Source organism: Rhinolophus sinicus, chromosome 16 (genome assembly GCF_057876585.1).
Source record: "Rhinolophus sinicus isolate RSI-liver-muscle chromosome 16, RSI-T2T, whole genome shotgun sequence".
Lineage (NCBI taxonomy): Eukaryota > Metazoa > Chordata > Mammalia > Chiroptera > Rhinolophidae > Rhinolophus > Rhinolophus sinicus.
In genome coordinates this window covers 134,380,338-134,393,110 of record NC_142516.1, presented here as the reverse complement: position 1 = coordinate 134,393,110, position 12,773 = coordinate 134,380,338, and the positions used below count along the sequence as shown (strand labels likewise).

The following is a 12,773-nucleotide window of genomic DNA, read 5'->3' as shown; positions in this document are numbered from 1 at the left end:
GCTGGTCTGGGGACCACGTGTTAAACAGTATGGTCCTAGGGGATAGTGAAAGTCAGCCTTTTAGTTTCCTGTCTGCTGTGAGTCCCTAAACTATAGACCTGTGTCAGTTCGGTTTGTTTCTAGCAAGAGAAGGAGAAAACCCAAATGACTTTGGGTTGAAGCAAGTGAGGGAGAGAGATTGTAGGTCTCACCTAACAAGAATTCCAGGGTAGGCCACTCAGGTTATTCCTTATGACCCAGCTTCTTTCCATCTTTCCACCCTCGTGTGTGGGCATTTATCCTCATGCTTGTGATCACATAGTTGCAAGATAGTTGCTGTACGTCTTGGTATTGTATCTGAATTCCAGGCAGGAAGAAGAGGAGATGGTCAAGATGTACGCCCTTTAAGGTTGTGCCCCACTTACCAACTTGCACTTATTTCTCACTGCTCAGAGCTGGGTCATAGGGCCAATCTCATTCACTGATCCCATGTCGATTGTGCACCTACTATGTGGCAGGCACTGGGCTAAGTACTGGAGATACAAGGATGGAAAAGATATAGTTTCTGTCCTCAAGAAGCTCCAGAGGAGCTCTAGACATGTAAACATGGCTACTTCTAGCTGGGGGACCCTGGGCCAGCCAAGAGGAGGTGGAGAGCTGAGTCTTGGATAGGGGCTGGGAGGACAGCTGGGCCTGCAGGGGCAGCGTGAGCTCAGCACAGAGGCGGGAGGCAGCCTGGTGCATCCTGGGAACTGCACATTCACTCACACTTCTGTTGGAACTGCCCCAGGGCTGGGATCCAGCCCTCACACACCTGTAGGATGACACAGGTGGTTTTTGTCTGACATACAATCTGATTAGTCATGCCACATCAGGTTTTAAATATTTTTAATATCACCCCTGGAAAGACCATGAAACTCTCAAAATGTCCAGGCCCTAGAGAGGACCACAGAGACCTCTTGCCTTACCACCTGCATCAGCTCTTGTATAGTGTTCTTTCTCTCTGTCTCATGGGTATGTAGTGTGCTCTTCCTCCTTCCATGGCTCACAATATTTTATCCCTAGAGCATTTCTTCTGGGTATCCGCATGATGGTAAGTTAGCTACACACGGTTTATTGGCAGCTGCCTGCACAGAGCACTGTGTCACCTCTGTAACCCAGGACTGACCCCGGGGACCCTCTCTTGCAGCAGTCTCAAATCCCCCACTTTTGACCCCTCAGGCACTCGCTACTTTATCCTACTCTCCTTCCATCCCAAGATCCCACAGGAAGACACCTCACTCATTTGCCCAGACTGTCAGATCTGTCTCTCCATCCTCTCCCTCTTTCAGAACCATCTTTTCCTTCCTGCTGGCCTCTTGGGAGAGTCTGATAAATGGATTCATAATAAGAGGTAATGACAGTCCAGGCACTGGCATTTAACAAAGGATATTAGGCCTAGTGCGGAGTCAACAGGATTGGAATCCAAAGATCGGTGTCCCTGACCCAGTTGATCGGGCACCAGAGTGCTTTGGTGGTAGGACTGCTGGTGAGGGTCCCACCACTCTGAGCCTCTGGGTCTTCTTCTATGAAATGGGAATAACAACTTCTCTGCCAGCTCAGAGCCTTTTTATGAGGCCCCGATGCAATAATGCACATAGAGTGCAAACTGGGAAAGACTGCGGGAAGGCAGCTTACTCTTCGAAGGGACACTGTGCCTTAACCCAGCTGAGCACTGCCTCTCGGATGGGGGTTGCACATTCAGGTGGAGGGAGAATGGGAGGAGAAGACCTCCCACCCGCCCAGATGGAGACCTGGAGGTAAGTGCTTTCACAGCCGAGGGTGAGGTCACCAGACCCGGAGGGGAGGGAAAGGAAAGGCTCTCCCGAAGGGAGACGGAGTGTGATGATGGGCTCTCTCCCACTCCTCCTCCCAGCACCTCATTTATATCCAAGTTGTTCTCAGCTCCAACCCTTGAGAAAGGCGGTGGAGCTGTCTGGCGTGCCTGCTACGAAGGGTTAGGTAAATAAGCACATGGCTCCTAGGGGAATGTGTCTGCCTGGGCTGCTGCCCTCCCTGCAGCAATCTCAGCAGATTTACGGGCCTCCTGTCACCGAAGCATGTGTCACTTCACTTTCACTCCGGGGATCACCGGGGCTGGGGTGGGGGGTTCCTAAAGACTCATTTTTCCTGCTCGTGGTGTCCCAGCAAAGCCTCGAAGCCTTGAGCTCTGAAGCCAGGACCTGGCACAGGTGTTACAGGTGGAGCACCCTTCCAGCTTCCGTTGCCCACTGCCCCCACCCCAAGTGCTGTCAGAGGCTCCCAGAAACCCCAGCCTTCTAGGCACCAGTCTCTGTTTTCAAACAGGATTGCCTTAGGGTCTGAGGGTCAGTGTCTATGCAGGATCTACAGGAAGTTCTGTTTTCCTCCCAGAATTGGCCACTACATTCATCAAACCACCCAATGCCCATCCTCTATTGAGCAGTCGAGTGGGTGCAGGCCCTGGGGAGATAGGTGAATTGGATGTCACAGCGGGCCATAGGTCAGCTCTGGGACAGGAGGAGAGCCAATGCAAAAGGGCCACGCTCTCTTTGCAATCTTTGTAGGAGGCCTGAATGATGAGTCCCCTTAGGATTCAGATCTAGGAAAGATGTTCCTTTCCTGCAGACAAAGAGAACTGTGAGTGATTCATTATTGCCTCGGTTCTCAGGAAATGCAGTGCAAAAATCAATGCTCAAGTGTAGTACCTCTCTTAGCCTGGGTAGCTCACGTGGCTCCTCCCTCTCCTACATGTTTCTGTATTTGTTGGGGTGGAGGGCCTTACTGAGCACTCACGGTATGCTTGCCACCATGCTAGATGCCTGGGATGCAGGGACAAGCGAGACAAAGTAAGACAAGCTTCTGGCTCTCCCAGAGCTCACAGCCATGTAGTAGATACCCCACAGCGCGCAGTTATAAGACATCAGTGTGAGTGCTGTGATGAAGGGTGCCCCGGTGCTGTGGGTGCAGGGAGGTGACAGCGGCTAGGGGTGGAGTTGTCATCAACTCTGAATTTTTATGAGTCTTCCTAGACAGTCCCAAACCCTAGATAGCAGGTCAGGCCAGTTCTTGAGTCAGAGGGTCTCGGGATCAATAAGGTGGACACAGTATTTGCACCTCCGCAGAGGCGGGATGGAAAAGAAGCTTGTCCAAGTAAGAACATGACTGTGCTTCATGATGTCCTATGTGGAATACCCTCTAAACGTTTCAGACTTTACTGAAAACCTAACTGTGTGCCTCACTGACACTAGCTATTGAGAATTCACATATTTCACTTCATGCGGTAGCAGGGCAGGCATTATTTACAGCGCTGATTTACAGATGGGAACTCTAGGGCCAGAGGGATAACATTGGAGCCACCAGCCTGTAAGGAGCACAACCGAGGCCATATTCGATATGTCCTGACTGGTCCAGAATGCTTTTCTCTGCATGCACCAAAGTTATCACCACCCAGCCACAGGCAAGAGAATCTCCTGCCTTGCTGCACCACTCCTGGCTGCCGGAAAGGATTCTGACTGTATCTTTGGAGAGTATCCTAAAAATCACTGATGACATGATAATGGAACAGAATAGGAGGAACAGGCTGGAAAGGCTCTTCCACCCCCAGTTTTTCTAGGAGAGGGCAGGAAGGAGCTCTGTGTGGGGGAAGAGGCCACCAGGTAGGCACCTGGGAGGCCCCTCAATGACCCTGCTTGGCCCCACAGTCAGCTTTGGGCAACGGGCAGACTGTAGAATGCCTCCTTGAGCTGGTGTTATGAAGCAACAGGGAACCCACTTCCAAGTTTCACGTATGGGCACCTGGAAGTGTGAGCAAATCAGAACTCTTTTAAAATGAAAAACACAAGTTTAAAGTTGTATTTTGCCCCTATCCTCATATTGAAGAACACAGGTTTCTGGGAGCTCTGTCATGTTAGTAGCATGTTTAAAGAACCTTTGTTTTAAAACTTTCTTCTCTACACACACACATACACCTTCTTGCCATTGGGAAAAGGGAGCCTGGGCTTTGAAGTGCCACGCTGTAACAGTATGAAAGGGACCGAAAGACCGTATGCAGCACTGCAATACAAAGTCTTCAGGCTCCTCTGTCTGGCACCCATTATATAGTATGTGAACTGACTGGAATTTATCCTCCGAAAGCCCAGGTGTGGGTTAAAGTCTGTCAGTGGGACTGAGCACTGAAGTTCTTCCTCTCCAGCTGGGCCTTGGAAGGAACCAGAAATGTACAGGAGGTTCTGGGGTCTTATTTACATCCACACTCCCTGCTTGTTCTTGAGACAATTGTGACCCTGGCATGGCCTGAGAGGCCTCTCTCTAAAGCAGTAAGATCTTCTTGGGATGGGGTGGGGACTTGGGGATTGGGGGTAATCAAAGTCAATGGGGAACAACCAGACATAGGCTAGGGCCTCCCCTGAAAGGCTTTGTGAGATTTACTCCTGACTTGAGACTCCAGGACTGGTAGACGTGTGGTTAGCTGGACAGATTTCCAGAATTGAGATGGTGGACAGACCCAAGTCCTCCCACTGTTAGGGTAAACTGTGCAAACATGAGTGAGAGATCAGTCAAGCCTGGATTCAGAGGTGAGAGGATGTTATCTACTAACACAACTCTTTCTGAGGAGTGAGTAAACAGTCACATTTGGCTTGGGCCTGAGAGCCTGGCTGGAGGACAGAAAAGGACCCCCTACCAAACAACATTTTTCTCTAAATGCCCCTTGAATTGAGACACAGTTGCCCGGTCTCCTGCAGTCTATTCTTTATGAGGAATGTCTTCCCCAGCTTCTCTGGCTGAGCATTACCAATTGTTTAGGGATTAACCCTTTGCCATCCAAAGTAGTGCTTTATCTTTCTCAGATCGCTTTGCCTCCTTTCCGCCCCATTCGTTTTGGTGCACCTTTCGTTAGCCTAGAAAATGACAGAGAAGTTGACCGTCTGCAGTTGCTGCTTGTGTGCATAGTGGAATCACAATCTCTGTATGGGCATGAGTGCTTTAAGAAAATAGCCTCGCTTCTTCACAAACTCAAGTAGTTTTACTTGGAATCTGTCCATCAAGAAATTTGGTCTGCAGAGTCCAAAGCCAGCTTCCCTGGAGCCTTGCAAACAAACTGGCCTGGCAAGGCAGCGCCTCCTACAGTGTCTGCCTTCAACTCTAAGATCTGTGGCCCATTTGCCACATGGGGCACTAGTATCACACAGCTCAGATGCGGATTTTTTAGCATCCTTCACCTCTCTCCACCCACACTTCAGGACACATGCAGTGTGGAGACCCAGTGAACTCTACGAACTGCTTGTTGCTGTCTCTTGTCCCTTGGGTCAGCCATGGTCACACTTCCAGGTCTCTGGAGCTTGACCCTCCCTCTCAGGGGAATGTTTGAAGCAAAGAATTCCCAGGAACTCTGAGGTGGAGGGTGGCATGGAGACTTCTGTTCCTGGGGGGCTAGATGAGAAGGCCAGGCTGTGTTTCTGCTAATATTCTCCGCTTGCCTTCTGCCCTAATGGGAGCCGGTGGTTTTGACTTGAGGGTCCTGGGCCAGCTCTGAATGTAGCATGTGTGCCGGAGTGATGGATTTGATATTTACACACACCAGGCTGATAAGTGCACATGTGTTTTTAATGTTTTGGCTTTCTACACCACAAACATGTCAATGTGGATATGCGTGCACACACAGACACGCTGTCGGGCTGGGACTTGAGTAGGTTTTTTTTTTTTCTCTTTTCTTTTTTTCCTTTACTTTTAAAAACTGCCCTCCCAAAGCTAACACCTTTGCAGCAATATTTCCTGCCACACCGAGCAACATTTACTTAGTGCCTTTGGTTTTGTTGGAGGGCCACCATCCCGTTATCCCACCTGGAAAGGTGCTGCATTTTTAAACCAGCAAACAGCCCCAACTACACCTTCCTCTTGTCTTTGCAGGAGCCAAGCCTGGCCGGCTGGGGATTAAAAAGCAGACCTCTGTCGCTTCTGCCTTTCTGAGCCCATGTTTGTCTGGAAACCGCCTTGTCTTTGTACTGCAGCTACACAGAACAAAACCGAAGAGGTGAGCTGCTTGTTCTGTGGGCTGCTGCTTGGAATTAGGAAGAAGTGTAAAAAAGAGTCTCCGTTAGCTCCTGGAATTGCAAGTATTGTTAAATTCCTTGCTTCTTTGAGAACCTAAGCAAGTTAATTACAGCGTCAAACATTCTCATGATCCACCCCACACTTCTATTTCCTCTTTCTTTACTTTTCCTATTTTCTCTCATTATTTTCCTTCTTTTATTTATTTATTTTTTTGATTTTGTTTTTTTAAGGGGTGTTGACCTGTGTTTGGTTCTAGTAAACCAAACCCTCCAGCAAGTGAAGCGATTGGCTAATTGCGCCGGTGACTGACGTGCTAAATGAGTGCGGCTCGCCGCAGCCCGGAGCTGATTGGCTGCACCGGGAGACTCCGAGGGCTTTGCAACAGGAGCACCGGGCACTCGAGTCCTGCAGCCTCGGGAGTAGGTGCCGCGCGCCCCGGAGCCCAGGCAGCACTCAGGCCGCGCGCGCTACCCTCCCCGCGGCAGGCCGAGGGCCGCCACCCGCCGAGGACTGGGCAGGAGCGCGCGGCCACCGACCCAGGCCAGGGTGGGTACGACCCCTTTTGTCCCCGGAGACTCCTGGAAGTTTGCGGCGGGACGCGCGCGGGGAGGCGGCCGAAGCAGCCCCGACGTCGCGGGAGCGAGTGCGCTGAGCCAGCATGGGCAGCGGGCGCGGCGCGGGGGGCGGGCGCGGGGCCGCCGGGGGCGTGCTGCTGGCGCTGGCCGCCGGGTTGCTGGCCGCGGGTTCGGCCAGCGAGTACGACTACGTGAGCTTCCAGTCGGACATCGGCTCGTACCAGAGCGGGCGCTTCTACACCAAGCCGCCGCAGTGCGTGGACATCCCGGCGGACCTGCGGCTGTGCCACAACGTGGGCTACAAGAAGATGGTGCTGCCCAACCTGCTGGAGCACGAGACCATGGCCGAGGTGAAGCAGCAGGCTAGCAGCTGGGTGCCTCTGCTCAACAAGAACTGCCACATCGGCACCCAGGTCTTCCTCTGCTCGCTCTTCGCGCCGGTCTGCCTGGACCGGCCCATCTACCCGTGCCGCTGGCTCTGCGAGGCCGTCCGCGACTCGTGCGAGCCGGTCATGCAGTTCTTCGGCTTCTACTGGCCCGAGATGCTCAAGTGTGACAAGTTCCCCGAGGGGGACGTCTGCATCGCCATGACCCCGCCCAATGCTACCGAAGCCTCCAAGCCCCAAGGTAAGGCCACCCCCCGGACGCCCCAAGCGGCCAGGGACCCCGGGGCAGGCCGGGCTGCTGCGGGGGCTGCGGGAAAGCCCCTGCCGCTGGATCACCGCCGCCGCTCCAGTTGGTAGTTCGGACGTGCTCCCCAGAGACTGCTCTCAAGCTGTGCAGAAGTATTTTTCAAAGCTTCCAGTCCGTCTAAGGCGTTGCTTAGCGCCTGTGCGGACCCAGATGCACTAACGGCGGGGCTTCCCCCGCAGCGGCGGCTGCTCCTCCGCCCCACACAAACTCGGTCCTGCTCCTGGAGCGGCTCTTCCTGGGGTTCAGTCTCATTTTTCCATACCTGGAACAAAGCCTTATGCGCCAAATAAAAGAACCGCTCGTCTCTCTATTGGGAGGGAACCAAGTCCCCACCGAAGGGTTTAGCATCTGAAGACGGGATGCGCCAATAGGGAAAAAACCAAACCCAAAGTGTAGAAAGCTCAGAAAGGCCGGAACATGCTAAGGCGCAGCTTTGTTTTAATAGGTTCCATGAGGATTGAAAAAAAAAAACCCAAAAAACTAAACAACAACTCTTTCCTTAACTAGTCATTCAGCCAAGTAGACCAGGACTGCTGCAGAACTGGCTGAGAAAAAAAAAAAAGTTTAGAAACTGGGGATTTCTGTTTCTCCACCCCTTTCAGGTAACAGCTTCAGGAGGGCTAGGGATGGAAAGCCTCTTGTATCTCACTCTTTCATACCCCCGGCTTTTCTCATTTACGCAAATCCTCAGGTAATTAGAAAGATAAAGGTGTAATTAGTTCATTGTTCGTCTCTCCTTGGGGAGCGGAGCTCCGCAAATTGGAGACTTTCCTAACCGCCTCTGGTTTCCGAGGGCCTGAGGTTCCTCTTCGGTCCCTCCCGCTTAAAGGGCAATTCTTGAAGTGGGAGGAAAAAAAATCCCAGAGAGGCAACAAAACAAACCAAACAAAAAACCCAACGCAGTGGCCTAACTTTTATAGGCGTGATTTCAACCCTTAATTCTTCCAAAGCAGAGTTGAGACTCAAGGATGTAGAAGTAATCTGAGCCGGGAGACACATACTCAGGTGCTGTTAGCACAGGGGCCTAAATCCGGAGTGTTTTTGGGAAGGGGGCTTACGGTGGGGGGTGGGGCTGCTTGCTGACTTAGGGCATCTTGAAGTGATGCCTACAAGATGTCCACTGAAGGGTGTGCTCCCCCAGAGTGAGGGTAGGGATAGGTATGGGGAAAGAGGCACCCCGAATTTTGAATGCTCTTGCTTATTCCAGGGAGGGAGAAGATAAGTCCAGTGTGACCAATATTGGGTGGCATGGATCCCGGCTAGGTGGGAAAGGCAGCAGGCAGGGGTGACGTCTCAGCACCTCTGCTCTCCGCTTCCTGGGTGTCTGCACAGGGTTAACCTCCAGGAAGGGCAGCCCTTTGAGATCGGGAGCTGAGCAGTTCCCTAGAGCAAACAAAGCACTTTGTGTTTTGCGGGTGTGGAGCCAGCCCCTGCTGCCCACAGAATATTCCTTCTCCCCTTCCTCTGCCTGGCTCTGGGGCATTGGCTCAACCCTGTCCCTGGAGGCTGTGGTCTGCTCGGCTTGCGCTGAGTCCACTCCCAGTTGCCTTTTTTTGGGACAGCTGGTAGTCATGAAGTGGAGACCTTTGGGGGAACACGTTCTGAGGGGGAGATGTGGGGACTGGCTGGGTGTCTCCTTATGAAGGGGAAAGAATCCTCCCAGATGAGCCCCCCAAAAGGCTGAGATGAAGTAGCAGAAAACGAAATAATTGTCATCTTGAAGCCTTGTACTCCTTGGCTGCTGTTCCACTTGTCTGCCACTTCTTCAGTCTGGACCTTTGTACCATCCTCCTTTCCCCTTGCCTCCATCCCAGGTGTGCCCAGGTAGTCACCCTCCCAAGATCAGCTGCTGAACAGAGAGAAAGGCTGTGAGAGGACCAGTTCAGGTGTGGGACTAGGGAACTGGTTCTCCCCTCAGCATTTTTGGTGAGAGGCTCTATCCTGAGAGGGCATCCATTGCTCCCCAGGACTGCAGCCACTCAGTGGGAGGGAGCCCCACATCACTTCCTCTGAGGCTGAATGGCCACAGATGGTCAGCTGAGCATGGAGGTGGGAGGGCTCTGTGTGTGTGTGTGTGTGTGTGTGTGTGTAGGGGCAGGTTGAGACTGACCACATTACTGGACCTCATTACCTTAAGGCTGGTGGCTCCGGAATAAGAACTGCTACTTGTGGATAACAATAAGTACACTTGCACTACTTTTATTGCCTCTTTTTCTTTAAGATTAAAACTGAATTTTCAAAACAGCATCGTATCTCTGCATGGTTTGACTGGTTTCTGTTCATATCCTTGGACATGTATAGTTTTGGGGTATTGGTAGCTCTTTGTTATTAAAGATAAACTTGATAATGAGAAATGAGTCAGAAGATACCTTTCCCCCCAAAAGGCTACCACTGCCCAAGCTGCATTTGTTATAGGAGAGGCAAGTTTTCTTTTTCCAGGAAAGTTATTTCTAAATCTTACATTAGACCTGTGTACTCCCAGGCTGATAAATAGTTGTTTCCTCTCCCTGCCAGGTTTTCCTGATTCAAGTTGTATGAATAAGCACATACTTTTAGTTGAGTTGTTGTTTAGGCATGTTGTGCATTACATTAGCCTGGTAGTTTTAGTCATAGATTGCAGAGGCCACAGTACCCTCATTCGCACTTTCTATAGGTCCCTTCTCCATGTACCACGGAGCTGCCCAGGAAAGGCCTGCTCTGTGTGTGTGTGTGTGTGTGTGTGTGTGTGTGTGTGTGTGTGTGAGAGAGAGAGAGAGAGAGAGAGAGAGAGAACACTTGTGCGTATGTGTCTGAGAGAAGGGGAGGGGAGAGAATGTGCTGTGTGCGTGTATGTGCATTGATTTTTAAAACTGCACTTAATCCTGATTCCAGTGTTGTACTTTCTCCTCTACTCCTCCTTAAATATTGATAAAACACAAAACATTTTAGTTTTTTGTTTCTTTGCTTTAAATATTATTTTAAATATGCCTTAAAACAGCGATTTAGTTCTACCTCGCAGATGAATGACTGGATGGATTTTTCCTGCTGAGGCAGCCTGAGGGGCCCCAAGGACAATTGGAGGGGGCACAGATTAATATTGCATTAACATTCCTCCCTTCTCTGGGTTGAGCTGCTCCAGAGTTGGCTGTAAGGAAAGCAAGATGGGGAAAGCCATATTGAGAACACACAGAGGTCACCTCAATGAGCTCCTGCCATCCTGAGAGGCACGGAAGGTCAAGAGTAACTGATGGGCCTGAGGAAAATGCCCCTGTAGGATACAGAGCCCTTGGCTGCCAGTAGGGTTAGGGAACTCCGAGTGTCTAGATGCGATGATGTGAGTATGTGGCGTGGATGGCAACCTGGCAATAGCTTTGGCTCTGCGACTTGTTTGGTCAAGATTATACTTATGGAACCTTGCAATGTGGTAGCTTCTACTTTTTAAAAAATAACCTAAACAAGGAAACCCCAAAGCACAATTGACTCTCCTGGTTTAAGTACCATGGTCCTTCTTTTATTGCAGGGCTTCCTTTCCCTGTTTTTCTCCCCACGGAAGCAAGAACCATATGCAAAATTTTGGATAAAGTATTCCCTTTGTTATGAACACTACCAGTCTCAAGCTCTAGGTGAAAACCAAATTTCCAACATCTGGGCCAAAAGACAGTCATACAGTCTTTTGCTGGGGGTGTGGCTGTGGTTCTTGCTGCACTGAGAATAGTGTTTGGCCTTGAGTATAGAGTAAAGGCGAGAGAGGAATCTGGCAACAGAGACTAAGGCCATGCAGGGACCCTGCTTGGAAGTGGGGAGTGGGTGATCAGCTCTGGATCAGCTGTGTCCTAGGAGCTGTGCAGCTCCCTCCTTATCATCCATCTTGGGAGGCTTTGCCCATTTCACTGAGCCACAAAGGAGGGAGCTCACTGAGGAGGAGATAGCAGAAGCAGTGGAGAGGGACGGGAAGGAGGGGACAAAGAGCCTTATATGTGAGCGGGGGTCGCTCAGCACACCGTCTTTCCTTGTGGTGACTTTCCTATGCTCCTTAGCTCCAGGCTGGCGTGGCCTCCAGTGCTGTGCCAGGGAGGGCGTGCTCTTAAAACATGGTAATGCTTCCCTAGACCATGGATTAAACTCCAGGTTGTTTGAAAGGTGGTGATGGTGATGATGATGATGATGGCAGTGATGATGGTGATGGTGGTAGGGGTGATGATAAGACATCCTTCTGGGGATTCCACTGTACCACTTTCTCCCTGTCCTTCCATGAAGGCACTTTACCTCTTAGGGATCCCTCCAGGATCAGCAGAAGTTTGGCTTGGAGGAGGCCTCTAGCCCTGGCCTCAGGTGCCTCCTCCCCTGGGGCTTAGCCACCTCCCAGTGGCCCTCACACTGGACACACACACACACACACACACCCCTCCTCTTCAAAGCACTTCACAGTGCCGTGAAAACGCCTCCAGAGGGTCTCTCCCATCCACCTCTGTCCTCCCATTTGGCAGCTCTTGCTAGGAACTCATACTGCAATAGCCCTTTTGGAGACGGGTGTTCAGGGCCTGGGGTTAGAGTTTGTGAGTCTGGCAGAGTTTTTTTTTCTTGGCTCCTAGAGAGCTGGTCAGGTTGATCTGCTGTCTTGGGAGTTTGGGAATGGAAAGGGGGCAGGAATCAAAGGGGAATATTTAAAGGAGAGGGGAGAAACGAACAGGAAACAAACAACTGGACTATATGTGAAAAGTCAGCTTTTCACAGGAACCCATCGTACCCCATCAAGCCACAATTCATAGGACCTGCCCCATCCAGCCCTATATAATGTTGGTTTAAGTTGTGCCATATTCAACAGCTCTAGCCCCCAAATTTTCAGGAAACCATGTTCGGTTTATAGGTTTAGGCCCTGGGCTCCAGGTCTCTTGTTTTCGATTCTCAGGTTGCCCTTGAGAAATTCAAGAAGACCTTTAACTACTTTCATCCTGGTCATGGGCTGATGTCTTTCCCAGGGACGGTTCTTTCCTGCATCCCATACCCCTGTAACTCACAGCTCCTGTTTCTCCCCCTTTCCCTTCCTAGGCACAACTGTGTGTCCTCCATGTGACAACGAATTGAAATCTGAAGCCATAATTGAACATCTCTGTGCGAGCGAATTTGGTAAGAAAGCATCCCCGGCCTCCTCAGGGAGGTTTGACTTTCCCTGGTTCCTCCTGGCCCTGCTGAACAGAGCCTGTTGATGCATCTTTATGGAGCTTTATATTTTCTACCTCCAATCTTCCCAATGGCTGCTTTTCTCAGGCAGATGGAAGACCAGATAGGGTGGGGAACTGGCCAGTTTTTATTCAAGTCAAATTTTGCTTTCATCCTTCTGTAGGAGAGATCACTGGACAGGCTTTTAGGGACCTTCTGTAGGAATGGAGGGAGGGAGACTTGGGACAGGTGGACAGGAGCTAGGGGAAACGCCACTCCTTGGCAGCGGGCAGCTTGAGCTGGCCTTCTCTCCAT

The 12,773-nt window shown here is 51.0% G+C and overlaps 1 protein-coding gene across 1 annotated transcript in view; it reads left to right on the top strand.

Annotated features, from left to right (window-relative positions):
* Nucleotides 1-6,308: 6,308 nt before the first annotated feature.
* The window catches only part of SFRP1 (secreted frizzled related protein 1), a 48,859-nt gene continuing 42,394 nt past the window's right edge, over nucleotides 6,309-12,773 (top strand). The window contains exons 1-2 of the mRNA XM_019742135.3: nucleotides 6,309-7,253; nucleotides 12,348-12,425. Of these exons, the coding sequence (XP_019597694.2) occupies nucleotides 6,710-7,253; nucleotides 12,348-12,425 (622 nt within the window). The 5' untranslated portion in view covers nucleotides 6,309-6,709. The remainder of the gene's footprint in view (nucleotides 7,254-12,347; nucleotides 12,426-12,773) is intronic.